The sequence below is a fragment of the Xenopus laevis genome, chromosome 7L (genome assembly GCF_017654675.1).
Source record: "Xenopus laevis strain J_2021 chromosome 7L, Xenopus_laevis_v10.1, whole genome shotgun sequence".
Taxonomy (NCBI): domain Eukaryota; kingdom Metazoa; phylum Chordata; class Amphibia; order Anura; family Pipidae; genus Xenopus; species Xenopus laevis.
In genome coordinates this window covers 23,862,364-23,890,253 of record NC_054383.1, presented here as the reverse complement: position 1 = coordinate 23,890,253, position 27,890 = coordinate 23,862,364, and the positions used below count along the sequence as shown (strand labels likewise).

At 38.9% G+C, this 27,890-nt stretch overlaps 1 protein-coding gene across 1 annotated transcript in view; it reads left to right on the top strand.

Annotated features, from left to right (window-relative positions):
• Positions 1 to 5,962, top strand: part of pdcd11.L (programmed cell death 11 L homeolog) — a 42,652-nt gene extending 36,690 nt beyond the window's left edge. The window contains 6 exon segments of the mRNA NM_001128623.1: positions 70 to 219; positions 417 to 664; positions 2,209 to 2,377; positions 3,509 to 3,662; positions 4,780 to 4,945; positions 5,533 to 5,962. Coding sequence (NP_001122095.1) covers positions 70 to 219; positions 417 to 664; positions 2,209 to 2,377; positions 3,509 to 3,662; positions 4,780 to 4,945; positions 5,533 to 5,704 — 1,059 coding nt within the window. The 3' untranslated portion in view covers positions 5,705 to 5,962.
• Positions 5,963 to 27,890: the final 21,928 nt, after the last annotated feature.

Below are 27,890 nucleotides of genomic sequence, written 5' to 3'. Positions count from 1 at the left end.
CCTTGTTAAATGTTATTCAGTTCTTCGCGATCCTGCTTGAACAAAAACATGTTTTCTTTTTCTCTTAAGGAACAAACTAGCAGTCAAGCATCCGTTTCAAGGTTGCAAGTTTCCTCTGGGTTCTTATGGGATGTCAGCCTAAACACTCTCAAAACGTCTCTGGCTGGGGCTAATGAGAGCAGCTCGGACAGCGATGAAGAGGAGGATGAACAGCCCAAGGTAAGGCTTCAGCCACTATTATTGCATTTTATGACCGTCGGTTAAATAGAAAAAAGGGACCAGTTATTTGTTGTGTTACACTGGCCCATTTCAGTTATCTGTGACAACCAATGGATCTTTAACTTGGACAAATCCAGTAAAGTGAGAATGATGAAGAAAATGCTAAGCATTGCTTCAATCTCCTTTTGATCTTCCAGAAAAAGAAAACGAAAAAAGAGCTGGCGAAAGAAAAGAAGGAAGCGGAGAAAGAACTGTCTAAGAAAGAAGCTACTTTACTGGACTCCAGTCGGCAGCCTCAGTCAGCCGATGACTTTGACCGGCTTGTCATTAGTTCCCCAGACAGCTCCATCCTTTGGCTCCAGTACATGGCATTCCACCTTCATGCCACAGAAATAGAGAAGGCACGAGTTGTGGCAGAGCGGGCGCTCAAAACCATTTCTTTCAGGTAAGGAACTGTGGGCTGCTTGATTCCAAATAACTCCACAGTTTGACCCCAAGCCATTGTGCTCTGCTAGCAGGAGAGCAGTGAAGAGAATGGAAACTCCGAAAATCCTGCAAGAAAATTGAACTATAAATCTATTTAAAAAAATCATTATTATGTAAAACACGTTCCAATGGGGATCTAAAGCTGGATTGACGCACACAAAATGTTTTACATGCAGTGACCCCTATGTTAGTTAAAGGGGTTGTTCACCTTAAAAAATTAACTTTTAGTATGATGCAGTGAGTGATATTCTGAGACCATTTGCAATCCATTTTTATTTTTAGTTTTTGAGTTATTTAGCTTTTTGTTCAACAGCTCTCTTTTTGCAATTTCAGCAATTTGGTTGCTGGGTTCCAAATTCTCCAAGCAACCATGCACTGATTTGAATAAGAGACTGGAATGTGAATGAGAGGCCTGAATAAAAAGATGAAAAATAAAAAGTAGCAATAACAATAAAGTTGTCGCCTTACAGAGCATTTGTTCTTTATATGGGGTCGGAGACCCCCTCCCCCATTTGAAAGCTGGAAATAAACGTAAAAACTAAAAAAAAATAAAAGAATAATGAAGGCCAGTTGAGAAGTCGCTTAGAATTATCCATTCTATTACATACTTAAAGTTGTTTTAATGGGGTTGTTAACCTTCAAATTAACTTTAATTATGTTGTAGAGAGTGATAGTCTGAGACAATTAATTTTTTATTTCTGAGTTATTTAGCTTTTTATTTAGCAGCTCTTAAGTGGTGGTGGGGTGCTAGGGTCCAAATTTCTCTAGCAACCATGGACTGATTTAAATAAGAGACTGGAATAGGAAACGCCTGAATATAAAGATGCGCAATAACGTTTCATGCCTTCGTAAACCTGCACTTCCTCTGAGCTAGGCAGTGCCAGTTTACTAAGGCATGAAATGCGTAAGCCCTTGGTTTAGCGAGCGACTTTGCTGTATTTGTATTCGGAGGTGGCGTGGAGTTGCCGAAGTCTCGCGAGAGCAGCTCCGCTGGTTCTTATTCCTAAAACTTATTGTGTCTTAAAGGTGAACCAACCTTTTAAAGGGAATGTATGTTCAGGAAATTTGTTGCCACAAGTAGAGCAGAATTCCCATGGGCAACAAGTCTCATCCACCATTGCCTTTAAAGAATAAGCTGCTGTGTAGTCATGGGGGAGACATTGCGCTGTAGTTGGATGTATGTTTACTTAACAGATGTAATTTCAGCCCATTTCAAGGGGCACTTGTAAAAGCTAGCAGTGCTAAGCTCAAAATGGGGGCCATCATACATGAGTTGATGACAGTCACAAGAGGAATAGGGGTAGGACTGTGGCTTGAACCTTATACAGCAGCTCTGTGATGGCCTGAACCAATAAGCCAATACGCTTAGTGGAACCTTGTATTCATCTGGAATCTTTCAAATGACATTCATTTTGTGACTGCAAACAGCAATGTAACTTTGAATCACTGTAGTTTCCACTGGTATTTTTTTGACGTAAGCAAATGTGGTTCTCCTTCCCCTAGAGAGGAACAGGAAAAGCTCAATGTGTGGGTTGCACTGCTAAACTTGGAGAACATGTATGGCACTGAGGAGAGCCTCACGAAGGCCTTCGAACGAGCTGTTCAGTATAATGAGCCTTTGAAAGTCTTCCAGCAGCTGGCCGACATCTACATCAAGTCTGAGAAGTTTAAGGTAATTAACCACTATCCTACATTGTTGGACGATGATCATGGATGATGGCAACGCTTGTATTATTCAGATCAGTGACTTTGGCCAGAACTACTCAGTTTGCAGTTCTCCAGTCTTGGGTATACTACCATGACTGCTGGGAATTGTAGTTTACAATAGTTTTAATATTGCTGGTATGGACAATTAAGTGAATTGGATAATGTAAGGGTAAGTCTTCCTTCAGCACATGATTATTCCGAAAATACTTTGATCTGCCTATGCCCAGGGTGGTCTATTGCCACCTGTATTTGATTGTATATCCAGTGAGAGGCCCCCATGACTTCCCCCTGAAATGCAAAATATGAGTGGATTTGCCATACTTTGCATAGATATGCTGCTTATATTCCATGTGCATTTCAATGATGCACAATTTCCAATAGGAAATCGTACATCTTGTTTTTAATCTTAGGAGCGTCTGTCTATAATTACAAGATATAGCCGTTCTGGGGATTTAAAGGGATACTGTCATGGGGAAAATTTTTTTTTTCAAAATGAATCAGTTAATAGTGCTGCTCCAGCAGAATTCTGCACTGAAATCCATTTCTCAAAAGAGCAATCTGACATGGGGCTAGACATATTGTCAATTTCCCAGCTGCCCCAAGTCATGTGACTTGTGCTCTGATAAACTTCAATCACTCTTTACTGCTGTACTGCAAGTTGGAGTGATATCACCCCCCTCCCTTTCCCCCCCAGCAGCCAAACAAAAGAACAATGGGAAGGTAAACAGATAGCAGCTCCCTAACACAAGATAACAGCTGCCTGGTAGATCTAAGAACAGCACTCAATAGTAAAAACCCATGTCCCACTGAGACACATTCAGTTACATTGAGAAGGAAAAACAGCAGCCTGCCAGAAAGCATTTCTCTCCTAAAGTGCAGGCACAAGTCACATGACCAGGGGCAGCTGGGAAATTGACAAAATGTCTAGCCCCATGTCAGATTTCAAAATTGAATATAAAAAAATCTGTTTGCTCTTTTGAGAAATGGATTTCAGTGCAGAAGTCTGCTGGAGCAGCACTATTAACTGATTCAAAAAATTGAATTTTTTTTTCCCATGACAGTATCCCTTTAAGCATTTCTTGTCTTGTATTCACAGCAAGCAGAGGATCTGTACAACACAATGCTCAAGCGCTTCCGGCAGGAGAAGTCTGTATGGATTAAGTTTGCAACTTTCCTTCTAAAGCAAGGCCAAGGAGATGGGACTCACAAATTACTGCAGCGTGCGCTCAAGAGCCTTCCGGAGAAAGATCGTGAGTATTTGAAATGCTGCGTTTGTTCTCTGGTTGACGCAGAGGGGCGTTTTAGTTGTACTTCACTGATGGTGCTGGCTATCCGTTGACCTGGCTTGGTCCCTTAGCAACTGCAAAATATACATGGACCTGCACACACTCAAAATATGCAGTTGGCGGGCTTACCCCATTTATTGCATAACCAAAAGTATCAACGTTACGGGGGGGGGGGTACACCCTCGCTTTATCAGAAACATCTCACCATAATGTCAACCCGGGAAAGCCATCTCACATAGACTTCATTATGAGCAAATAAGTCACATTTTAAAAAAATATCTTTTTCTCTGTAATTATAAAACAGTACCTTGTACTTGATCCCAAGTAAGTTATAATCCTTACGGAAGGCAACAAATCCTATTGGGGCTATTTAATGTTTAAATAAAGGATCCCTCATCCGGAAAACCCCAGGTCCCAAGCATTCAGGCCCAGGTCCCATACCTGTATGCAATTCTTTCTTCTTTGACTGATATGTAATAAGAATATGGTTCTTTTTCCTTTTTTCTTTCTTTTTTCTTTTTAACCACAAATTCATACAAACTAAGACAACGGGGTCCTCTGCTCTTGTCCTGTTCTGTTTTGCCTTCCTTCAAACTGTGACCTCTGTCATCAGAAAGTATACACTGACTGATGGTATTTGATTATTTTCATTGTTTATTTTTGTTTCAACAACCTCTCCTAATCATCTCATTCATTCACAAAAAGCCCTGGTCCATTACTGTGGTCAGTGTGCCTAGCAACGGTATAGCAAACGTACGGTCTGTTGAACCCACATGTAAAGTTTTGTAAAATAGTTTTGTTGAGTCTTAAGGTGGCCATGCACATGTCAGATCTGAGGTCTACAAACAAGGGGATCTGGGCCTGATTTGCTGCCTATGTGCTGGGCCAAAGTGGACTGATCTGATTATTGGTTCTAGAGTCAATGAATGGATTATAAATTATTATATAGGCAGCTGAATGGGTCAATGGGCCAATGTGCCTGTGTATGGTCAGTCTCCATTTTGTATAAAGAAACAACTTCCATGTCCAAGTTGCAGGGTTCAGGGCAGATTCTGAAACTGGTTTCTCTTTCTGCTTGCAGATGTTGATGTGATTTCCAAGTTTGCCCAGTTAGAATTTCAGCTGGGAGACACTGAGCGGGCCAAAGCCCTGTTTGAGAGCACGCTGAGCAGCTACCCAAAACGTACAGACCTCTGGTCTGTTTATATTGACATGATGGTGAAACATGGCAGCCAAAAGGAAGTGAGGTAAGTACTTCCACGTATAGCTCTCTGTAACAATTGCTAGGGTTTAAAATGTATCCCTATAAAAAGTTTCTAAACTTTATCCGTTCTAATCATTCACTGCACCAATTATTTAGTCCTACACACAGAGTAAGTGAGGCTTTTTTATAAATGAATTTAGGTCATTTTCATTTCCTGTTATCACTTGCCCTTCAAACCATTCTTTAGCGCTGGGATCCACAACCTTTTTTTTACCAGTGAGCAACATTTAGATCTAAAAAGAGTTGAGGAGCAACACAAGCATGAAAGTCTCTGGGGTGCCAAATAAGGGCTGTGATTGGCTATTTGGTAGCCCCTATGTGGACTGGCAGCCTACGGGAGGCTCAGTTTGGTAGTACAACTGATTTTTATGCAATTAAAACTTGCCTCCAAGCCAGGAATTCAAAAATAAGCACCTGCTTTGGGGCCACTGAACGCAACAGCCAAGGGGTTGGTGAGCAACATGTTGCTCACGGGCTACTGGTTGGGGACCACTGCTTTAGCGCTTCTAAGCCGTGGCACCCATCACTTTTGTTTTTCAGGCTGATTAATAAGCCGTTTTCTTCCAACAGGGACATTTTTGAGCGTGTGATTCATCTGAGCTTGGCAGCTAAAAAGATCAAGTTCTTTTTCAAGCGCTACTTGGAGTATGAAAAGAAACATGGAAGCACCGAGAGTGTCCAGGCCGTGAAAGAGAAAGCGCTGCAGTACGTGGAATCTCAGAGTTCTCTGGTGGCCACATAGTGCCCTGTGCTTAGAGACTGCTCTGATTAATGTTAATATACGTTTCCTACCGATTGGATGCAATAGAGAGTTATTATATGAATGCCGGGAGAGCTGCCACAGGAACACAGACTCTGAGACTTGGGCATTTGCCCTTCAGAGACGGATCTTCATTTTAAATTCTACTCCACTGATTTTTTTGTATGCTGCGTTGTGTTGTTCTGCGTGTGTGTATATTCATATGCAGAATTATTACATTAAAATAAATGCCAATCTTGATTTGTTGTCGTCTCTTCCCTATTATCCCTTGCTGTGTGATATTAGGCCAGTGGCACACCAACCTACCTGCTGCTGTATATGATTTGTTTCCTGAAGAGCCACAAATCATAAGCTGGCCATACACATACCAATATGTACAGTATAGCCCCTGCTTGGTTGATGTTTACATGTTATAGTGTGACCACATGTTGAATAGAGGTAGCTTCTACAGGCACTGGTCTAGTTAGGCAAACCCCTGCCCCAGCCAGACCATCTGACTTAAACCCGGCGACCTGCTACCCGACCCTGCTGTAAAATTACTCCAACTGGGGAACCACAGAAACTCCCGGTCGGGAGTAATGTTTATCTGTGGATAAACATTTTTTTAATTCCTCTAGAGAATGTGTGTGGGGGGATGTGTAAGGGGGTAGATCCAGATTAGAGCTTGCATATTACCCAAGTACCCTTGCAGGATAACTGTGAACTGCCCACACTGTCAGGGAATAGGGTATTTTCTGCCCGAAACCCATCTGCTTTATGTGTATTCCACGGGAAACTGATCTGATAACATTACGAGATTTGATGGGGAAAACAAACTAGGGATGCACCAAATCCAGAATTCTGCCTTTTTTTAGCAGGATTAGGATTTGGCTGAATAAAAGTGCCTGGACAAACAATCCTTGTAATCACGTGACTACGCCACACAACCATGGAGCTAAAAAAAATTCTAGCCACTCCTGCAGCACACGGTTCTTTCACCTTTCCCTGGCCTAATTTGCATATGCAAATAAGGGTCCCATTCTGTATTCAGTTTAACTTTTCACGAAGGATTCAGCTGAACCCCAAAATAGTGGACTCAGTGCATCCCTAAAACAAAGTCTGGCACAGATATCACATCTGTACTGTAAATAGCAGTTGGCAGCATCCAGTAATTTTATATTAGGCACACAAAAGCATTGCCCCTTTCAGGCACGTACAAAAGCTATGGAACCTGTCCTTTTTGGATTCAGCTAAATAACAGTACCAGACTGAACATTAAAAGGCCATGTGAACCCTTCAAACAAGTAACGTGAAATTGCTCAGAGCCCTAAGCATTCTATATATCATTTTTACATTTATAACAGATAATAAAGACTTTTCTCTGATTACCAAATTCCCATTTGTAAGCAGAGCAAACAGATACAAAGTTAGGGGGCTTTAGAAACAGGTGTGAAGAATTGAAATCAGCTGCTTCACATTCAACTTTTCTTCAGTAGAGGGGGCTAGAGAGCAGCTTCTGTGCTCCATCTGCCAGTATGGTTCCAGACACGCTGTGTTAGGAAACAAGCATTGAACTTCTTTACCCCTGCACAATGTAGATTAAAGTTCACTTACACATAAGGGAGCTGGCAGCACAGTTGCTATATGGTACTCAGGAACATGCTGCCAACTTGGGATGAAAAAAAAGGCTGCCCTGTTATTACCCTCCCAAAACCAAACAGCCGCCAATGATCATTTAGTAGATCTGTCCCTTTGTGACTTTTCTATGCAACACTGCGTTACTGAGATGGCACCGGAAATCTGACCGTTTATTAATTGAAGTTCTGGCGTGTTCCATCTGTGGAATTAGTGAGCAGCTGTTCCCTATATATAGCACTGACTTGGCTACATTTTCCAATTACTGCTGCCTCTGAAGTGCTGTAACCTTTTCACAACCCAAATGATCTTCTGTATGTACATATGGGAGATCTGAGCCGCAGGTCAATGATGTGCCTATGGAGTGAACTGTAGGAATAAATTCCCTTTAATTAGATTTAAATTTCCCGCCATCTACATTTTTTGAGGTTGTGGAGCAAGAAGCATCTTCATGTATATCTGGTGGTGTGCATGGTCCATAGCCTGGTAGTAGTTTTACAAACCCCATAATGGACAAATCGCATAAAGATCTGGAAATGTACTGCTTTGCTCCCTTGATGTTTATCTCATTCTTGGCTGAACATTGGCTGTAAGAGTTCTTATAAATAATATCGGCATGGAACTTGGCACAGTGATTGAGAAATCTGCAATAGTTGTCCCCAGGCTCTGCCCCTATGGAACTATGCTGCCCGGGTCATTTTCTTTTTAAGAGGACACACACTTTTTATTATAGAAGGTTCAGTTTGGATCCAGACTTCCTCTTTCATATTAATCTGCTTTTTTTTCCCATCTGTCTTCGGAATTAGGACAAATTTCTAGAAAAGCTAGTGTAGCATAACGTGAAATACCAAGGTTTAACACCACCAGAACAGTACAATGGCTCCGCTATTCAGTCTTGATTTTATCAGGCCATTGCAGTGACCCATGTCCCTGACTCTTCTCTGCTCACATCACAGTAAGAGACAAAGCTGCAGAACTGTTTTAATCACAAATGCTCATTGACAGCCAACTGAAAGGCAATAGCGGCATAGAATAAGCAGTTCTAGTTCTGCTAGTGGAAAGAGCCTGTGGCCCCTCTAACTCATACACACTAAGAACCATAAGTCCAAGTGATTATTGCCCTTAGGGATCACAGAATGGCCTGTCCAGACAACCTACTGAAGTGGCCATAGATCAGTGTTTCTTATATTTTTCTTGTACTTTACACTTTCCTTGTTCTTTTTTTTTTTTTAATGTTTTATTTATTTTTTTAAATTTTTCATATTAAGCAAAGCAGAGTAACATAACAGAAAAAATGAAGAAAAAGGAAGTTCGGTAGAGGTTCACATCTTCGTATTTCACAATAGGAAGCAGATACAATAAGACATGGTGTCATATTTCTCTGGGCAGCCTCTCGCCAAATAGGTCAGTTTATGAATAGGGAGGGAATCATTTACTGAAGATCATAGAAACAGACCTTCCACGTCTCCTCTGTCTCTGCCATGTAATCCTGGTTTTCTCTAGGGGACAGGGCCCAGTTATAGATAGTATAGTCACGAACCAAGACAGGGATTGTGGCAGGTCCTGTGTTGAGTTCCATGCTTGTTTCAACTAGGCCTTGATGGGAATTGTACACAAAAGGCACAGTGAATCTGTAGGTACCTAAACAACATAGTTCTCTCTCTTGGGGCAAGTTTCTGACATTTTTAAAAGGCCTGTATTGCAGTAGCCATCGAAGATGTAGATACATAATAGGTGGAGGTTCATTGATAGGGAAGCCTATATGGGGCTTCTAAGGAGCCCACAACAGCAGCATCTAGAACCACAGCTGGATTCGTTTAGGGATCAGCCACCAGTGAGCCAACAATAGAGCTAAAATGTAAAAGCCCTTCCAGTTTTGAGTGCCTGGTACCTTGCCCTTTAATTGTTTTTACAATGTTTTAAAATAACCAAATCCTACAAGAATCAGTTCATCCTGTAGAGCCATACAGTATAGCCCTTTCAATATGCCCAAATGCCTGTCCAGGTATTAATGCATTGGCTTGATTGATTGGTGCCAAGCAAATAATCCTGTGTGTTACAGAGTACTTATACGTTTGTCATGAGTCTTAGGTAGACAATACACAGAGATGCAAACCCAAATCAATTAAGATCTAGTTGTGTGTCTCGTCCTGCCTGCCCCATGGCCAAGCACACTCCTGATCCAATCTACCACCACCTCCAATCTACCCAGGACACACCCCTCGACTGTGCTTAAAGGGGACCTGTCACTCAAACATAAAAAATATATAATAAAACTCCGTTGCAAATGAAACACAAATTCCCAATTAAAAAAAACATCTGTACCTGTTGTAAAGGTATTTAAGTATCTCAGCTATCAATCATATATTACCTGCTCTGCCTCGGGCATAGAGGCAGGGCAGGCAATTACTTTCCATTTTGCACTTCCTAGATGTCACAGCCCTCCTCACCTCCTAATTGTGTAGCCAGTGGATGGACATGGCATCAGGTCTCCCAATCTGGTGCATATGTAAAATTCTGGCATGATGCAAAGCTTATTATATATTGTAACAAAAAAACGCACTCACAGGTCTTGAAAAGCAAGGACGGCTAAAGTTGTAGCTGAAACGTCGGAGAAATAAATCACAGCCTTTTGCGGTTTTCTTTTGAAGACCTGTGAGTGTGTTTTTTTGTTACAATATAATACTATCTGTTTACCAGCACCTAGGCAGTTACGTTCAGGGAAGGTGTGCACCTCTTTGGACTCTATAGTTTATTTTGCTTGACTAACACAACAGAAATTAATTTGTAATTATTACTTAAGGTGATGGGTCCTCTTTAATGCTCCGACTGTGGGTGCAACTTCTATACATTTCAAAGCAGGGTAAGCAAAGGGTTCAGGTGCAAATTACGGACATCAGGTGACTGGGTTTTTACTGTGGGGAAGAAAGGTTTAAACCTGGGTGAAAATTCCAGGTGAGCTGACCATGCCTATATACAAATTATATTTATATAAATATCCATACTATGTTATTATTTTTTTAGGATTTCCAGTAAGTTGTCTCTTTCATTTCAGTAGGCTGCAAATATTTTCTCTTTACTCATTTGTCACAAAATATGTGAAGTGTAACAATACCAGTGAAACTATACAGTATCTACATGTAATTGATCATGAATGTGACGTGAAGTAATCTCACAAGAAAGATGATCAGAGATGAGAGCTCAGAATATCATAAGGCTCATCTTTAAAAAGGTTCCATAGGCAACGTGAATGCTAATGGCACAGTTTTGCATAATGAGAATATCCCTTACGTCTGGCATTAACAAAGGAGCCCTCACATCTCACCCATTAGTTCAACTGCAGTATTGCAGGGAGTGACTCAATATTTCTATTATCAGTGCAAGTGAGACATAAGTAGAATTCTATATAACAGCTCACAGGCAACTCCCCAGAAGCTCACCCGATACAATATGTGACAGTTGCGCTGATCCATTAACGTGATGGCGCTCGTACCTGGGCTTTATCATATGCCGCAGAGACTTACTTAACCAGGCAGTTCAGAGACCAATTTAATCTCATTGCTTTCTCCAGACGTTTGCTCGGTTCTTCCTTTTCCCCTCTTTATTTAATGTTATTTTTATCTTGGACGCCCACGCATGGTGATTCACAGATGACGATTTCCTCACCATGGACTCAACTCATGTTTTATTCGCCGAATCCAGAAACTTGGGAAAATAAACGTTAAGATTTCCAAACACGTTGCCGGTTGTTATACAAGAGTCTTGCCTTCTCTAGTTACAGAACTTGCATGACTGTTTCAATGTGCTGTGAAAAGGGATGTGTAAACATGTTTAAAACATCAGCCAATATGAGTTGTACAGGTATGGGTCCCTTTGTCCAAAAAGCTCCAGTCTCCCATAGACTCCATTTTATCCAAATAATCCAAATGATGATTTCCTTTGTCTCTGTAATAATAAAACAGTAGCTTGTACTTGATCCCAACTAATGTTTACTTGATTTTCTAGTAGACTTAAGTTATGAAGATCCAAATTACAGAAATATTAGTTATCTGGAAAACCCAGAAGTCACAAACATTTTGGATAACAGGTCCCATAACTGTATTTGAGAGTTTTATTTGCATTGTCATTTACTTTCCAGCACACAGCAGCACCACAATGTTTAAATTGCAGCTCCTACTCTCTTCTCCCTGGATCCACCACACAATTTTACATGGGAAGTAGGACTATGTGTTTTGTCCAGAGCATAAAGAAAACGTGGTGAAGAATTCACAGGGCAATGCAATTTTAATAATAATGCCATAAAACCAATAAACTACAGTTACCCTTTAAATTGAAACTGATATTTAAAGGGATACTGTCATGGGAAAACATGGCACCTAGGTTTAAAAATTGGCACAGAATTGCTCTGGCTGAAATGCCCCTTAAAGGGGACATCAACACTCTTTGAGCAACTGCACTTTACTCTGATTGTGTTGGACAACAATTCACAGCATACACTTTATCATTGGTTTAAAGGGGTTGTTCACCTTTGAGTTAACTTTTAATATGGTGGTATCGGTTAGCGGTGGTTCCATGGTTCCTCTGTGTCGGTAAGTGCAACTTTGCTCAATTCTGAATGGGATGCAGTCTAGGCGGTAAAACACCAGCTAAGGCTGGTAGCTGCCGGTAAATTTGTAATACACCTAAAAAAGCCCGTGGCCTGCCCCCAGCCTGCTCAAAACTAACCATTTTTCCTGGGCTTCTTGCCAAATACACACATTGGCTCCGCCCATTTTGACATCACGACCCACCCAGCCAATAGCGCATCATTGCCCGGCCACCTTTAGTGTCACAACCCGTCCCCTTTAGTGTCACAACCCGCCCTTTTAACCCCACCCCCTCCACTTGCCGGTGAAGATTTTTTTAAAAGGTGGCAACCCTAGATGCAGCAAGGACTGAGAGCTGCTCAGCACAACTGTATAATGAAGTCCAAAGAGTGAAATTTGATACATGTACATTTAATGCATGTGGTTTAATGCACTATATCGGGAATTCTACTGTGATATTCCAATGCCCATATATGTACTTATGTATATGTTACCCTGTTATCCAGAATGGTTGGGACCTGGAGTTTTCCGGATAAGGGATCTTTCTGTCATTTGGATCTCCATCCCTTAAGTCACTTAAATAATTAAAATTGGCTGTTTTGCTTCCAGTAAGGATTAATTGTATCTTAGTTTGTATCAAGTACAAGGTACTGTTTTATTATTACAGAGAAAAAGGAAATCTTTTTTAAAAAAAAATAATTATTTGATTAAAATGGAGTCTATGGGATATGGCCTTTGCATAATTCGTCGATTTCTATATAACGAGTTCCGGGATAACAGATCCCATACCTGTAGTATTGTGGCTGGGATACACAAAGTAGAGTCCAGATTTTGAAACCTGGACCTGACCCAAAACCTGCATTTTTACCCAGATGAGACCAACCCACTGACCACCACAAACCAGAAGTGTTGCTGCTGAAAACCAGAAGTGACATCATCTGAAGTGGGAAGGAATTAAAAAAAAAAGGGGGGTAAAAAGGAATTTTAAGGTGTAAAAGGTGCTCATATTGAGACCCTCAAACCCCACCATGAGACCCACAGATAAACCTACTTACACCCACACCTGCACCGTAGGCAACCTGGCTAGTCACCTCACTATTCCCAACCCCTGACGCATGCATACCTCTCAATATTTGAAAGATGGAGTGAGGGACAGAAAGTTCAGCCTCGCTCAGCACAGAGAATTATATGGACACGACCATCGTATGGCCTACCCCTAAATACTTTTCCAATTGCAAAATTTGGCAGGTTAAGAAAAGTTTGAACACATTTCTGATGGTTTTAGGATCAGGTTTTTTCCGTTATTAGAATTTTGCTAATAAAGATGAAATTGCCCTTTAAGCAGGTTATCCTATTAGTTACAATTATATCACAATGCAGGTGCTGAGTATTCTGGCCTCTCAGCCAAAAGCCTCTTCTTCAATTAAATTTCAGAAACGTTGTATCTTTTTCTGTCGTCATTGCAGGAGATCAAAGAGAAATGCGGGACACTTCAGTATGAAACCGGGACTGTGGGCTGAGGTGTCAAAATCAGGATCAGGACTGTCACGCAGAAAACCAGACAGCTGGGAGGTATGCACATGTGTGCATGAACGAGCACTTGTACACATACTGACAATGTGGAGTTTCTGGATTATTGGTCTCTGGGTAACAGGTCCTATAACTGTATAATAAGTGGATCTTGCATTTAACACTCAATTTCTCACCACATGCCCTGTGCATGGCTTGTACTGAGAGGGAACGAGGGGGGTTAATTTGAAGGTGGAAGGAAATAAACATATGCACTCTGATGAAATATCCTCCCTTTATTCTATGTCTAGCAGGTTGGAGCATATATATAACTTATAGTACAGCTTCTTCTCTATGGTCAGTGAGCCCTAATGAACATTGTCTGTCACTTCAAACCTATTGTCCTTCATGACTTGTCTCATATTTTAGGAATTTTCTTCCCGACCCTAAGATGTTTATATCTCCTATATCAATGAAATAACGATCTACTGACATTCACACTAAAGTTCCCACTACCTCTGCAGTCACACTCCCGTCTCTTACACCTACAGCCACTACTCAACTAAAAAGAACAGTTTCAATAAACCGAAAAACATTTTATTAATGCATTCTTAATATGGACAAAATCGTCTTCTGCTCTTAGGCCAGCTCCATTTTTGATGATAAGATTTTTCAGGCCCTGCAACATTTTATTAATGCGTTTTTAAGTGGATGAAATCGTCTTCTGCTCTTAGGCCGGCAACATTTTTGCTGTTAAGATCTTTCAGGCCCTGCAACATTTTATTAATGAGTTCTTAATATGGATGAAATCGACTTTTTTTCTTAGGCCGGCAACATTTTTGCTGGTAAGATCTTTCAGGCCCTGCAACATTTTATCAATGAGTTCTTAATATGGATGAAATTGTCTTCTGTTCTTAGGCCGGCTCCATTTTTGCTGATAAGATCTTTCAGGCCCTGCAACATTTTATTAATGAGTTCTTAATATGGATGAAATCGACTTTTTTTCTTAGGCCGGCAACATTTTTGCTGGTAAGATCTTTCAGGCCCTGCAACGTTTTATTAATGTTTTCTTAACATGGATGAAAACGTCTTCTGCTCTTATGCCGGCTCCAATTTTGCAGGTAAGATCTTTCAGGCCCTGCAACGTTTTATTAATGTTTTCTTAACATGGATGAAAACTTCTTCTGCTCTTATGCCGGCTCCATTTTTGCAGGTAAGATCTATCAGGCCCTGCAACTTTATATCAATGAGTTCTTAATATGGACGAAATCGTGTTCTGCCCTTAGGCTGGCTCCATTTTCGCTGGTAAGAGCTTTCAGGCCCTGCAACATAAAGTACATTGCTTATAGTAAATACAGACAACTTCAGGCATAATATTTATTAACTACATGGTTGCTTCCCATCTCCCCATACTTCTTGTCTTCTTTTCACCCTCCCTTTATACCTGCACATAACAGATCACAAACCCATATGTATTATAAGGAATAGTGTTCCTCTTCTCCAAAAATATGATATAATATTGTAATATAATATATTGACACAAACACACACACACACACACATATATATATATATATATATATATATATATATATATATATATACAGGGCAGGAACTAGGGGTAGGCAGAAGAGGCAGCTGCCTAGGGCGCAACGATTTCGGGGCGCAGGGCAGCTACCTCTTCTGCCTACCCCTAGACCTGGCTGCGCTCCTCTAACAGCACTTATGCGTGCCATCGTTGCCGTGAATGCACACAATCATGTCATTGCTCATGCGCACACCGGCGGCGTCGCGCATGCGCACACAGCCAGCGTCTCCACAAGCGTGCGTTCGCCAGCGTCAGCTCATGTCTGTGTTGCGCTAGCGTCACCACGCATCTACGAACGAGCAGGGGAAGGAGGGGGCGAGCTGGCCAGCTGGGTTGCCTAGGGAGCTCAGCCAGCCTGGCCCGCCTCTGTATATATATAATTATTATTACAGAACCCCTTGGTGCCTTTGAATATCATAAAGGACACTTACTCATTTCTATTCTGACTTGAATAGTTGGCTTGTTCCAAGTAAAGAATCCTAAAATGAAAAACAACAGTTAGGGTATAATACACATTCTAATAACTAGTCTGTTCAGAGATTTATTTTCATAAAATTCAGAAGAGGCATGAATATGTAAATTATATCCTCATAAATGGTGCAGAGTTATATTATCAGCTATAATCAGCACTTAGTGATAAAATTTGTGTCAGGTGACTTATTAAAATTTGTGTATAGGTATGAGACCTATTATCCAGAATACTTGGGACCTGGGGTGTTCCGGATAATGGATCTTTCTATAATCTAGATCTTCATACCTTAAGTCTACTATAAAATCATGTAAACATTGATTAAACCCAATAGGCTGGTTTTGCTCCCAATAATGATTAATTATATCTTAGATAGGATCAAATACAAGTTACTATTTTATTATTACATAGAAAAAGGAAATCATTTAAACAATTTTGTATAAAATGGAGTCTATGGGAGATGGCTTTCCCGTAATTTGGAGCTTTCTGGATAACAGATTTCCAGATAACGGATCCCATATCTGTATTATAAAAAAATATTGAGTATATTAATAGTCATTTTGAGGTTCTATTCCTATAAAAAAGATATAGAAAAAACATTGTACCATTATTTAGGCATTGCTTGTCTCTCTTCCACCTGCCAGTGTGATTTCGAACGGCTGAAAAAAGCAAGAAATTATAGTTTCAGTAAAAATAATAAAATAATGATAAAATAGGAATAAAGTTTATAACCATTCCATTGATCTAAACAAGGGTATTGCCCTACTGTGTTGGATATAATCTGGTATTGTGTAAAGTAAATGCAATCATTAACATGATTGCCCTAAATATCTGCTATCTACGTATAAAATTCAAGATATCAGGGGTTCCTCATATCTTACTAATTTAAGTTTCACAGACCTACATATAGAACATTCATTGTAACTACTTCCTCTGCTTCACATTAACGAAAAACTTAAAATATCTCACCATGGTTCCAACATTGTTGCTTCTCTCTCTTCCACTTTGGGGGGAAATCTTCAAAGGCTAAAAATCACAAGATAATAATGCAGTGTGAATAAATGTTATTTCTGCATATAGCTTGTTTTAAGTTGTGTCCAAGAACATTATAACATCAACTGGTACAGGCATGGGACTTGTAATACAGAATGCTTTGGGACCTGGGGTTTTCCGGATATATTGTTATATAGCATGTGTCCATTTACCCTGCAGATATATGCTCTCTAGGGCTTTATCAAGTTTATCTACCCCCTGTGTTATTGGCTTGAACCTCATGCAGGGACATCATATAATCCCTGTACAGAGAGTAGTAGTCAGTAGTTACATAGTCAGAGTCAAACCAAGGATTATAGTGCTGCAAGTCAACAATTCCAATCCCAATACGCCAGTTCCAATAGTTATGTGTATAGGAGGGGTCATAGAGCATTAACGTCCATAATATTAAACCGTCAAGCTTTCAAATGTTTTTAGATTCTTGAAAGAAAGTGAACTATGAATTATTAACAGTCAACAACTTACTTATTTTTCTCCTTTTAGGCACGTCGCCTCTTTCATCCATAATCTTAGGCATACCCCCTCTTTTGTCCTTTGTTTTAGGCATGCCGCCTCTTTCATCCATATTAATGTGGCCTAAAAGATAAATAAAGATATATATTATATATAACTATACATATTGAAATACTATTCAAATGTCAAGCTTCCAAATGTATTTAAATTCTCTGAAGAATGTGAACTGTGAATTATCAACATCCAAGAGCTTACCTCTCTTTCTCTTTTTAGGCAGGGAGCTTCTTTCTTCTATATTGATGTTGTCTAGTAGACAGATAAATATAGATATGTTTATTTAGAGAAATACAATGACCTATCACACTCTAGGGTCACTATGATAAAAAGCTAATTAAAATGAGTGTAATCATGCTTGGGATCAAAACCCCCAAAAAACAAATGATAACATACAGACTACCTGCAGAAGGTTTTAGGGATTAAACCCAGAACCCTCAAATCTAGTAATAGCAATCAATGTGGTGCTATGTAGTAGTCAGTGTCATTGTTAACAGAATATCTTCTATAACATGATGTATTTTATAACTATGGGGTCATTTACTATGCAGAACGCAGTGTGCAAACAAAAATACCACAATCTGCGACATTTTTTGCACTTTGCACACTGTGTTCTGCCTTAACGGAATGGCCACAGGCCTCAACACTCAGGTCCTGGTAAATTGGGGGAGGGGGCACTTTTTTGCAGGACTGGATATACTTGTAACTAAAGAATGATACTTGTATAAATCTATTAATCCCCAACTTTGTTAGGTGGCAATAGAAGGCCCTGACCTTGCAGTCAGGCTTAAAACAAACAATGTAAATAGTAAAAAAAATCTAAAGACTAACTAAAAGCTTACCCATGTTTCTTTTTCTGTTCACAGGCCCATAGTCTGCTTTGGTGGTATCTAGTAGGAAAAAATAGATAGAATTAATTTAAAGAGCTCAGTACACTTAGCATATAATATAAATATCATTATGTACATGGAAGGGTATAATAATAGTATAACTTACTAGCAGTTGGGCGATGCAGCTGATCTTTTTTCCACCTTGGGGTGATATTGACAGGCCCCTTGTCTGCTTTGGTGGTATCTAGTATGAAAAAATAGATATAATTAATTTAAAGAGCTTAGTACACTTGGCATACAATATAAATATCATTATGTACATGGAAGCGTATAATAATAGTATAACTTACCAGCAGTTGGGCGATGTAACTCATATTTTTTCGGCCTTGGTGTGACATTGGCAGGCCCATCATCTGCTTTGCTGGTATCTAGTAGGAAAATATAGATATAATTAATGTAAAGAGCTCAGTACACTTGGCATACAATATTAATATCATTATTTACATGGAAGGGTATAATAATGGTATAACTTACCAGCAGTTGGGCGCTCTAACTCTTCTTCTTTCAACCTTGGCATGATGTTTTGGTTGACTGGATAAGAAGAAATATTTTCCATAAAAATCATGCGATAATGATAAAATTGGAATTATAGTTGTAAAGCTAAACATCTAACAGGGTATAATGTCAATGTTATAGGCACATGGGCAGTGAATTTGAATGCAATTCCCATTACAGCTCACTGGGGTACCACAAGCCTACACTGACATTGTCCCTATAGACAGATCAATGAAATTCCACTTACCAAAAACAAAAGTTGGGCGCCGCAACTTGGGCTTCCACAGTCGAGTGGTGTTCTGCAAGACTGGGAAAACATATTTATTATAAAGATCATATTATAATGATAAACAGGAGAAATATTATTTTATATAAACACAACGTAATCTGTATTTCTTCACCCTCATTCAGATTATCTGGCCAGGATCCCAGGACAACCAATCAGATCACTAGCAGCCAGTTGAAAAAGGATTGGTTGCTATGGGTTAATGCCAGGGTGCAAATTTGCCCAATATTAAATAATAAGAAACATAGGGCCAAAATCAATTGATGGAAGGGGCAGACTGGTGGCGCTTTAAGGTGATATTTATCTATCTGCAGTTTTTTTTTTGTAAAAGTGCAGCTAATGGGATAATTGGGACTCTTTGGACTCTTCTGGATATTCTTAATATTCTTTTTATGGGTCAAAGGGAAAGGGGATGTGAGATTATTGTTTGAGGCAGTAGGGATGCACCGAATCCACTATTTTGGATTCGGCCGAACCCCCGAATCCTTCAAGAAAGATTTGGTGAATACCGAACCGAATCCTAAATTGCATATGCAGATTAGGGTTGGGAAGGGAAAATTATTTTTTACTTCCTTGTTTTGTGACAAAAGTCATGTCATTTCCCTCCCGCCCTTAATTTGCATATGCAAATTAGGATTCGGTTAGGCCGGGCAAAAGGATTCGGCCGAATCCGAATCCTGCTGAGAAAGGCTGATCCTGCCCGAATCCCAAACCAAATCCTGATTCGGTGCATCCCTAGATATAAGAAGCAAATATTACTCTAGTAATAGCAACCAATAAACAGGTTGAATTTACTTGTCACACGTTTAAAAGCAAACACCTCCTTCAAATGCTATTGAACCTCGCACCACCCTGCCCAATAGGCGGTACAAAGATGCCTGGCGCACACAGGTGGAGATTCGGCCACCTCTTAGCAATAGTCCAGTAAAAAACCCAATGGCACACGTCTGTTGAAACACTTTAAGGGGCAGATTTACTTAGGGTTGAAGTGAATTTTCGAAGGTAAAAATGTAGAATTTCTAACTATTTTTGGGTAATTCGACCATCGAATAGGCCTAAATTCGACTTCGATTCGAATTGAAAATACTTCGAATATTCGACCGTTCCATAATCGAAGTACTGTCTCTTCGACCATTCGACATTTTCACCATCTTAAACCTGCCGAATTGCTATGTTAGCCTATGACCTCCTAGAACCTATAGCCAACATTTGGCTAAATTTTTAGAAGTCGAAGTAAAATCGTTTGATCGATCGATCGATGAAATCGTTCGATACAAAGGATTTCATCAAACATTTTGACTTCGACCCTAAAACGGCCAAATTCGATTAAAAAAAAACTTCGACTTCAAAATTCAAAAGTAATCCAATTCGGTGGTCGAATTTCGAAGTATTTTTCCACTTCGAAATTTCGACCCTGATAAATCTGCCCCTAAGTGTTTATTACGGAGTGCAGAGCAACTCCATAGGGAAGCCATAATGGATGTGGCTTATTCAAACCAGACAACCTAAGGGATTGAACGAAGTATACAATATGTCTTGTTTTCTTGTAAAAACATTTTTGTTAATGGATTTATTATGCATTTTTTTTCTTGCAGATAAGCAAAGTCCAACTAACAAATTAATCAGGGTCAGTTATTATATTCTTCTGCTGTCCTCATAAAGGGTAAGATTATTATATATACCTCCTAATTTATGTGATGTTATTTATGCGGGAAATGTCGTGTTGGGGTTTCAGTTTAAAATAAACGGGTACTGTTATGGGCTTTTTATGCCTATTAGTAGCTATTTTTTACTATGTTGCATCACTGATTTTTACTACTTTTTTATCACCTTTTTGGGACTCTATTACTTTATTTGGACACATCTCGCTTGATGGAACTATGGTGGATCAAGATTGAATATTTTACACTGCTAGTTCTTTATGCTTTTCTATGCTTTTAGATGTTCTGGTTTGTAAGGGAGGATGTTCTTCTCTGAAATCTACACTTTACTAATTGGTGGATCATTTAATTGGATGATTGTTAGCCTATTTATATGCACTACTTTGTATGTTCTGTATACTTGACAAAGGGGTACGCCCAAAAGTGTTGCACTGCACTCCATAATAAACACTTAAAGTGTTTCAACAGACCTGTGGGTTTTCTACTCCCTACTAGAAGTCACACCAGGGACACCTGGGGAAGAAGAAAAAGATGGTGGCCTAGAACTAAGTGAACATTAACTAAAGCTGATGTGCCAGCCAGGGGTAATAAGTATGTGATTTGAATTCACAGAAGTACTTAACAACTTGGCACCTCCCAGTAATAGTTCAGGTAGCTGTAGAGGAAATCGCACACCCACGAAACCCGTCCAATATAGTAGTAACCTGGTGCCCGGTGATGGAGGAATCGGCAAACCTCTCAAGTAGATACACCTGCACTGCATTAAAAAATTGCAAGGGCTTGCCCTGCAGCTTCAAATCTGTGTGCCGGTGTGCTTTTCGTACCTCCCAGTAATAGTAATTATGAAATTTATAATAGCCAACGCTTACCAGTGTTGCCTTTTGTTGGAAGGACATCTGCTTTCTCCTTATCGATGTTATCTAGAAGGTAGAAATGTATACAACGTCAATGCTGTTTAGAAGCTGAACACACATGACAAAAACTACCATCATACAATAAATACATACAGCATCAATGGTATATATAGAGAACCATGGGCAAGGGGGAAAAAATATAAACCCTATACTATAGACAGGGAGGTGCAAAACTTAGAAACAACCCCCGATATGCATAGGCCCCCCCATACATGTAACTACTCCAATAAATGGCATTTGAATAGTCCAAACTACAAATGAACGCCACATAACCTTTCCTAATCACTGGATCGTATGCTAAAGGATTAGACTGAGCAAAGCACAATACATTAAATTATGATTCAGACCTGTCTCAACTTCCTGCTCTTTTTCTTGTATCAGATCGTTAACAGATCCCGAGCTCCTAACTGAGGCTGGGTCTAAAAAAGAAAAAGTGAAAGAATGGGTAAGTTCTCCTTATGTCTAACAGAGTATACCTTTGTATGAAACATTTAGTATTAACTTGTACAGGTATGGGACCTGTTATCCAGAATGCTCCAGAACCAGGGGATTTCCAGATAACAGATCTCTCTGTAGATTTGGAACTTCATACCTAACTCTCTAGAAACAATCATGTGAACATTAAAAAAACCCAACAGGGTGGTTTTGCTTCCAATAAGGATAAAATATATCTTAGTTTGGATCAAGTGCAAGGTACAGTTTATTTATTACAGAAAAAGGGAAATCAATGTTAAAAATATGGATTATTTGGAAAAAGGGATCTTATAGGGAGATATCCTTTCAATAATGCTGAGCTTTCTGGATAACAGGTTTCTGGATAAATTGATCCTATACCTGTATATAATAAATATAGATTATTAATTATACCTGTGTTATCATCATTCTCCTTCTCTTCCACTTTAGAATCTAAGAGATCCATTTCTGGTCTCTTGTCCTTTGCTGATAAAAAAAGAGAGAACGAAGGGTTAGTTTCCTTTGATCTGACAACCCATATCAGCCACGAGAGCCAATCATAGTATTGAAACTGAAACAATACAAATCTATACAAAGCTCTTTTCAGCAAAATAATATTATGATTTCTACCTGATGATTCTCTTTCTGCCTTCTCTCCATCCCGAGACCTCCAAGATTTCATCACCGGGGCTTGATCTGTCAAGGAAAAGTTGAAATAAAAGATTTTTAGTTGAATGAAAGTATGTTTATCTAAATTATGGGGGGAAAACTCGGATAAGAGATCCCATAATTGTAATATTATATATAAGATAGATATAATTAATACCTGAATTTTTTATTAATCTCCTCTTCTTCCACGTTCAAATTTGGGAGATTCAGTTTTGGTCTCCAGTCCTTTGCTGCTTAAAAAAATAGAAGGAAGGGTTAGCTCTCATTAGGTCTAACAGCAATCAGCCACACAGCAAGAAGAAAAAAAATCTTGAATATGAAGCCATGCAAATCTATACAAAGCACTTTTCAGCAGATAATATTATGATTTCTACCTGATGGTTTTATTCCTTCTGCTCTCCTCCCATTACTGAAGGTCCATCAGAGACCCCCAAGAACCTCATCACTGGGGGCTTGATCTGTCAAGCAAAAGTTGAAAAGAATTTTTAGTTGAATAAAAGTATGTTTTATCTAAATTATGGGATAAGAGATCCTATACTTGTAAATATAAATATAGATATCATTATACCTAATTCATCATTGTTCTTCTCTTCCACCTCTGATGGTTCTTCTTCTACCTCCTCTACGTCCCTAAGGTCCATCAGAGACCCCAAGATCTCATCACTGGGGCCTGGTCTGTCAAGGAGAAGTAGAGATACGTTTAGTCTTATCTGCCTTATAGTTAAAAAGAAGAGTCCTCAAACTGTACTTAAAGATACTTCTCTGTATAAAGAGCATACTAATACACAGGTTAGCCAAATGTTGCAAAGTAGGGTTGAACCCTAAACTGGATGCTGGGTTTGGTGCATCCCTACTTCGAGAAGCCAATTTTTCTAAGACATTTTAAAATTATGTCATTGTATCATTCCAAAAATACATTAAGTAACTGATAAAGTCCATTACCTAAATCTGTAAAATCCACAATCTCCTCCTCAAGATGATACTCCATTCTCTTTCTAACATAGAAAAACAAAAGAAATAAAACGTTTCATGATGGCAACACTTTCAGCAAATCATTTTTATTTGACAGTTATTAAATTCATACTTGTACTACACCATTATCTTATTTATGTACAGGTATGGCACCTGTTATCCAGAATGCACGGGACCTTCCCCATAAGGGTAAACATTAAATAAACCCAGTAGGTTTGTTTTGCCTCCAATAAAGATTAATTATATGTTAGTTGGGATCAAGTACAAGTTACTGTTTTATTATTGAAGGTATGGGACCTGTTATCTGGAATGCCTGGGTTTTTTCGGATAACGGATCTTTTTGTAATTTGGATCTTCATACCTTAAGTCTACTAAAAAATCATGTAAACATTAAATAAACCCAATAGGCTGGTTTTGCTTCCAATAAGGATTAATTATATCTCAGTTGAATAAAGTACATGCGACTGTTTTATTATTACAGAGAAAAAGGAAATCATTTTAAAATATTTGGATTAGTTGATTTTAATAGAATCTATGGGAGACAGCCTTTCTGTAATTTGGAACTTTCGGGATAATGGGTTTCCGGGAAAATGGATCCCATGCCTGTACTAAGAAAAAGGAAATCTTATTTGATTAAAATGTAGTCTATGGGAGATGGCCTTCCCATAATTTGAATCTTTCTGGATAACAGGTTTCAGGATAATAGATCCTATCCCTGTACAATAAATAGGTTTATATATTGAACATACATTGAATTACATACATAGCAACCAATAACTGATATAGAGAGGTGGGAGCCCTGCCCAAAAGATCTTATGATCTAGAAGGTGAAGGAGTTGAGTCACAAGGTGTGGGAATGGGTAAGATCAAAAGTAAGTGAGATGTAGCATTGGGTATTGCATATTTTAGATGAATGCCCAGCCATGTCTTTGGGCCCCTTTTTGTCTTCAGACCCATGTCTTAGGGTAGGACTACACGACTGACTTTTATGCGATCTGACTCTGGGCGACAAAACGCACACGTCAAATCGGATGCGAACAAGATAAGTAATATAAAGACGGATAGTGTCGCAAAGGTAATGCGACACAACACGACTGTCAGATGCAAACGCAGCTTGCAGCATTTGCATCCGACAGTCGTGTCGCGCTGATTACCATTGGTTTTAATTTTTTATTAGTTAGTGGTTTTTGAGTTTTTTTGCTTTTTATTCAGCAGCTCTCCAGGTTGCAATTTCAGCAATTTGGTTGCTAGGGTCCAAATTACCCTAGCAACAATGCATTGATTTGAATAAGATGACTGAAATTTAAATATGAAAGGCCCTGAATAGAAAGATGAAGCATTAACAATACATTTGTAGCCTAACAAAGTATTTGTTTAGATCTGTGACCCCCATTTGAGAGCTGGAAAGAGTTATTAGAGAAGACGGCAAATAATGCAAAAATTATAGAAAAAAATGAAGACCAACTGAAAAGTTGCTTAGAATTAGAATTTTTATAATATACTAAAGGTTATGGTAAAGGTAAAGTTCCCCTTTAAAAACTTACTGGTATTTGCAACTTTAATGGGGCAGAAAAGCAATGATTACATACATTACTAATGTACAATAATTCTATAGGCTGAGCAGCCAAAATGAACATAATCATGGGTAGGAAGCTGGAGGTTAATTGTATGTTTTATGTTTGGTGCAGCTAAATACATGCCCACCCCTAAACCTCATTGGTTATGTTCCCACCCGGGTATAAATGTACATGTTTATTGACTTGTTTGTTTTGTGTTTTGTGTGTGAGTGTCTATATCCATGCTGCTATCAACTGACACTCTCACTCAGGCCCATTGCTAAAGGCAGTTTGTTTAGCCCGGTAACAACTGTAAGAAGGGCAGCACATCTCTATACAGACTGTAATCTAGGGATCTGTTCTAAATAAGAAGCACATCTATATTAAAGGTTTGTCTAGAACTCAGGCTGAATAAACTCCCTTTCCCTCCAGTAAAGCCTGATGTCCTTATAAAAAGCCTGCTTGGCATACAGAGCAATAGGACAGGGCATTGCCTTTTTTCTTTCATAGTTCACAATTGTAACACATGAAAGTCCTATTTCTCATGAAATCCACTGCTGAAGTGCAATAATAATGATATATCTAGCAGGGAGCACTAAGTGATGAGTGATAGCGTGCCATGGCTACTTACAAATTGAAACAAAATTCTGATACTAATACTCAGACACTGAACCATGGAATAAGGGCTAAATATAGCGGTACCTTGTCATACTATAGGACATAATATTGTACATAAACTTACCTGAAATCTCTCCGAAAACAAATATCTCTCTCTCTCTCCAAAAAAAATCTCTCTCCAAAAAAAAAATATATATCTTTTTCCCAAAAACAAATCTCTCTCTCTCTCCAAAAAACAAAAACAAATCTCTCTCTCTCCAAAAACAAAAACAAATCTCTCTCTCCAAAAAACAAAACAAATCTCTCTCTCTCTCCAAAAAACAAAAACATCTCTCTTCTCTCACACAACAAATCTCTCTCTCTCCACACAACAACTCTCTCTCTCTCTACAACAACAAATCTCTCTCTCTCCAACAACAAAATCTCTCTCTCTCCAAAACAAATCTCTCTCTCTCCAAACTCTCTCTCTCTCCAAAACAGCTCTTAATGGAAATGAGCCTTACACAGCACAAGATGTTATTCTTATTATGATGTCATCGGTCTTCAGCCAATAGCAACAGAGCAGATGACTCACAAAGGTGTTATCCTTATTGTGATGTCATCTGTCTTCAGAGAATAGCAACGGGACATTTTTATTTAAAAAGTTAAAGTAATAAAATTTTAAGAAATGGTGGAATCATATACATATGCCCACAGTGCTGTGTTATTGGGGGGGGGGTTGTATATTACTTTTGGCTAAATAGGAGGTAAAGTAAATTTGGAATTTTTTATACAAATATAGGACCTTTAATCCAGAATGCTCGGGACCTGGGGTTTTCTGGATAACGGATCTTTCCATAATTTGGACCTTCATACCTCAAGTCTACTAAAAAATCATTTACACATTAAATAAACCCAATAGGCTGGTTTTGCTTCCAATAAGGATTCATTTTCAAATAACAGACCTTCATACCTAGAAAATCATATAAGCAATAAATAAACCCAATAGGCTGGTTTTGCTTCCAATAAGGATTAATGATATCTTAGTTGGGATCAAGTACAAGCTTCATTTTTATTATAAGGAAATAATGTTTTAAAGTTTGGATTATTTGAATAAAATGGAGTGTACAGGAGACCTCCTTTCCATAATTTGGAGCTTTCTGGATAAAAGATCCTATACCTGTACCTGTCTATTGCTATAATTTGGAGCTTTCTGGATAACGGGGTTCTGGATAAAGGATCCTATACCCTTTGAATACAAAGGGAAGGGTATTTCTTAATAATGTGAAGAAGGCTGTTCTGTAGTTTGGCATTTGGGATAACAGGTTTCCAGATAACAGATCTCATACCTGTACCAGGAACATACCTGCAGGGTCAGACAGGCCCACCAGCAAAGATTTTTATTTTTCCCATAAGGCCCTGCCCCAGTGGAGCTCTCAATTACAGCAATGCCGTCGTCCAGAGAGTCCATTTTATTGCCAATAATTCAACATTTTTTAATGAATGAATAAAAAGAAGACAATAACTTGTATGTAAACTAAACTATCCCCACATGATAGTGAGATGATTTACTACTGATATATATTCTCATGGCATAATCTCTTTGCATGAAAAATTAAGCTTGGGGTGCCTTCCTAAGAAACCTAATAGTTGAAATTGTAGTGTTATTTTTTAAAGGAATATGTTTGTGTCCCCTTTATTATGCCAGGGTTCATCCTCATTAAAAGAGGTGGTTCACCTTTGAGTTAACTTTTAGAATCCTATAGAATGGATAATCTAAGCAACTTTTCAATTGGCTTGATTTTTTCCTTTTTATAGTTTTTAATTATTTGCCTTCTTCTTAGATTCTTTCCTGTTTAAAATGGGGTCACTGACCCCCATCTAAAAACAAATGCTCTGTAAGGCTACATATTTGATGGCAGATTTATCAAAGGTCAAGGTGGATTTTCGAATTGAAAAAATTCTAATTTCGAGCTATTTTTTGTGTACTTCGACTATGGAATACTCCAAATTTGATTTAAATTTGCAAAAAAAATCAAAAATTTGAAATTTGTAATGTACTGTCTCTTTAAAAATTCCACTTCGACATTCGCCATCTAAAACCTGCGGAATTGTGTTTTAGCCTTGGGGGACCTCCTAGAACCTACTCGGGTCAGGTCTTCAAAAATGGACTTTTGGAAAACTTTGAATCAAATTCATTCGAATACGCTATTCCTTCTTTTGGATTTGGCCGAATAGACGGGACCAATTATTCGAATCCCAAAAAAAAACTTAATTTTCGGTTGGTCTTTTTGAATTCGAATTTCGAAATTCGACCCTTGATAAATATGCCCTTATTGTTATTGCTAC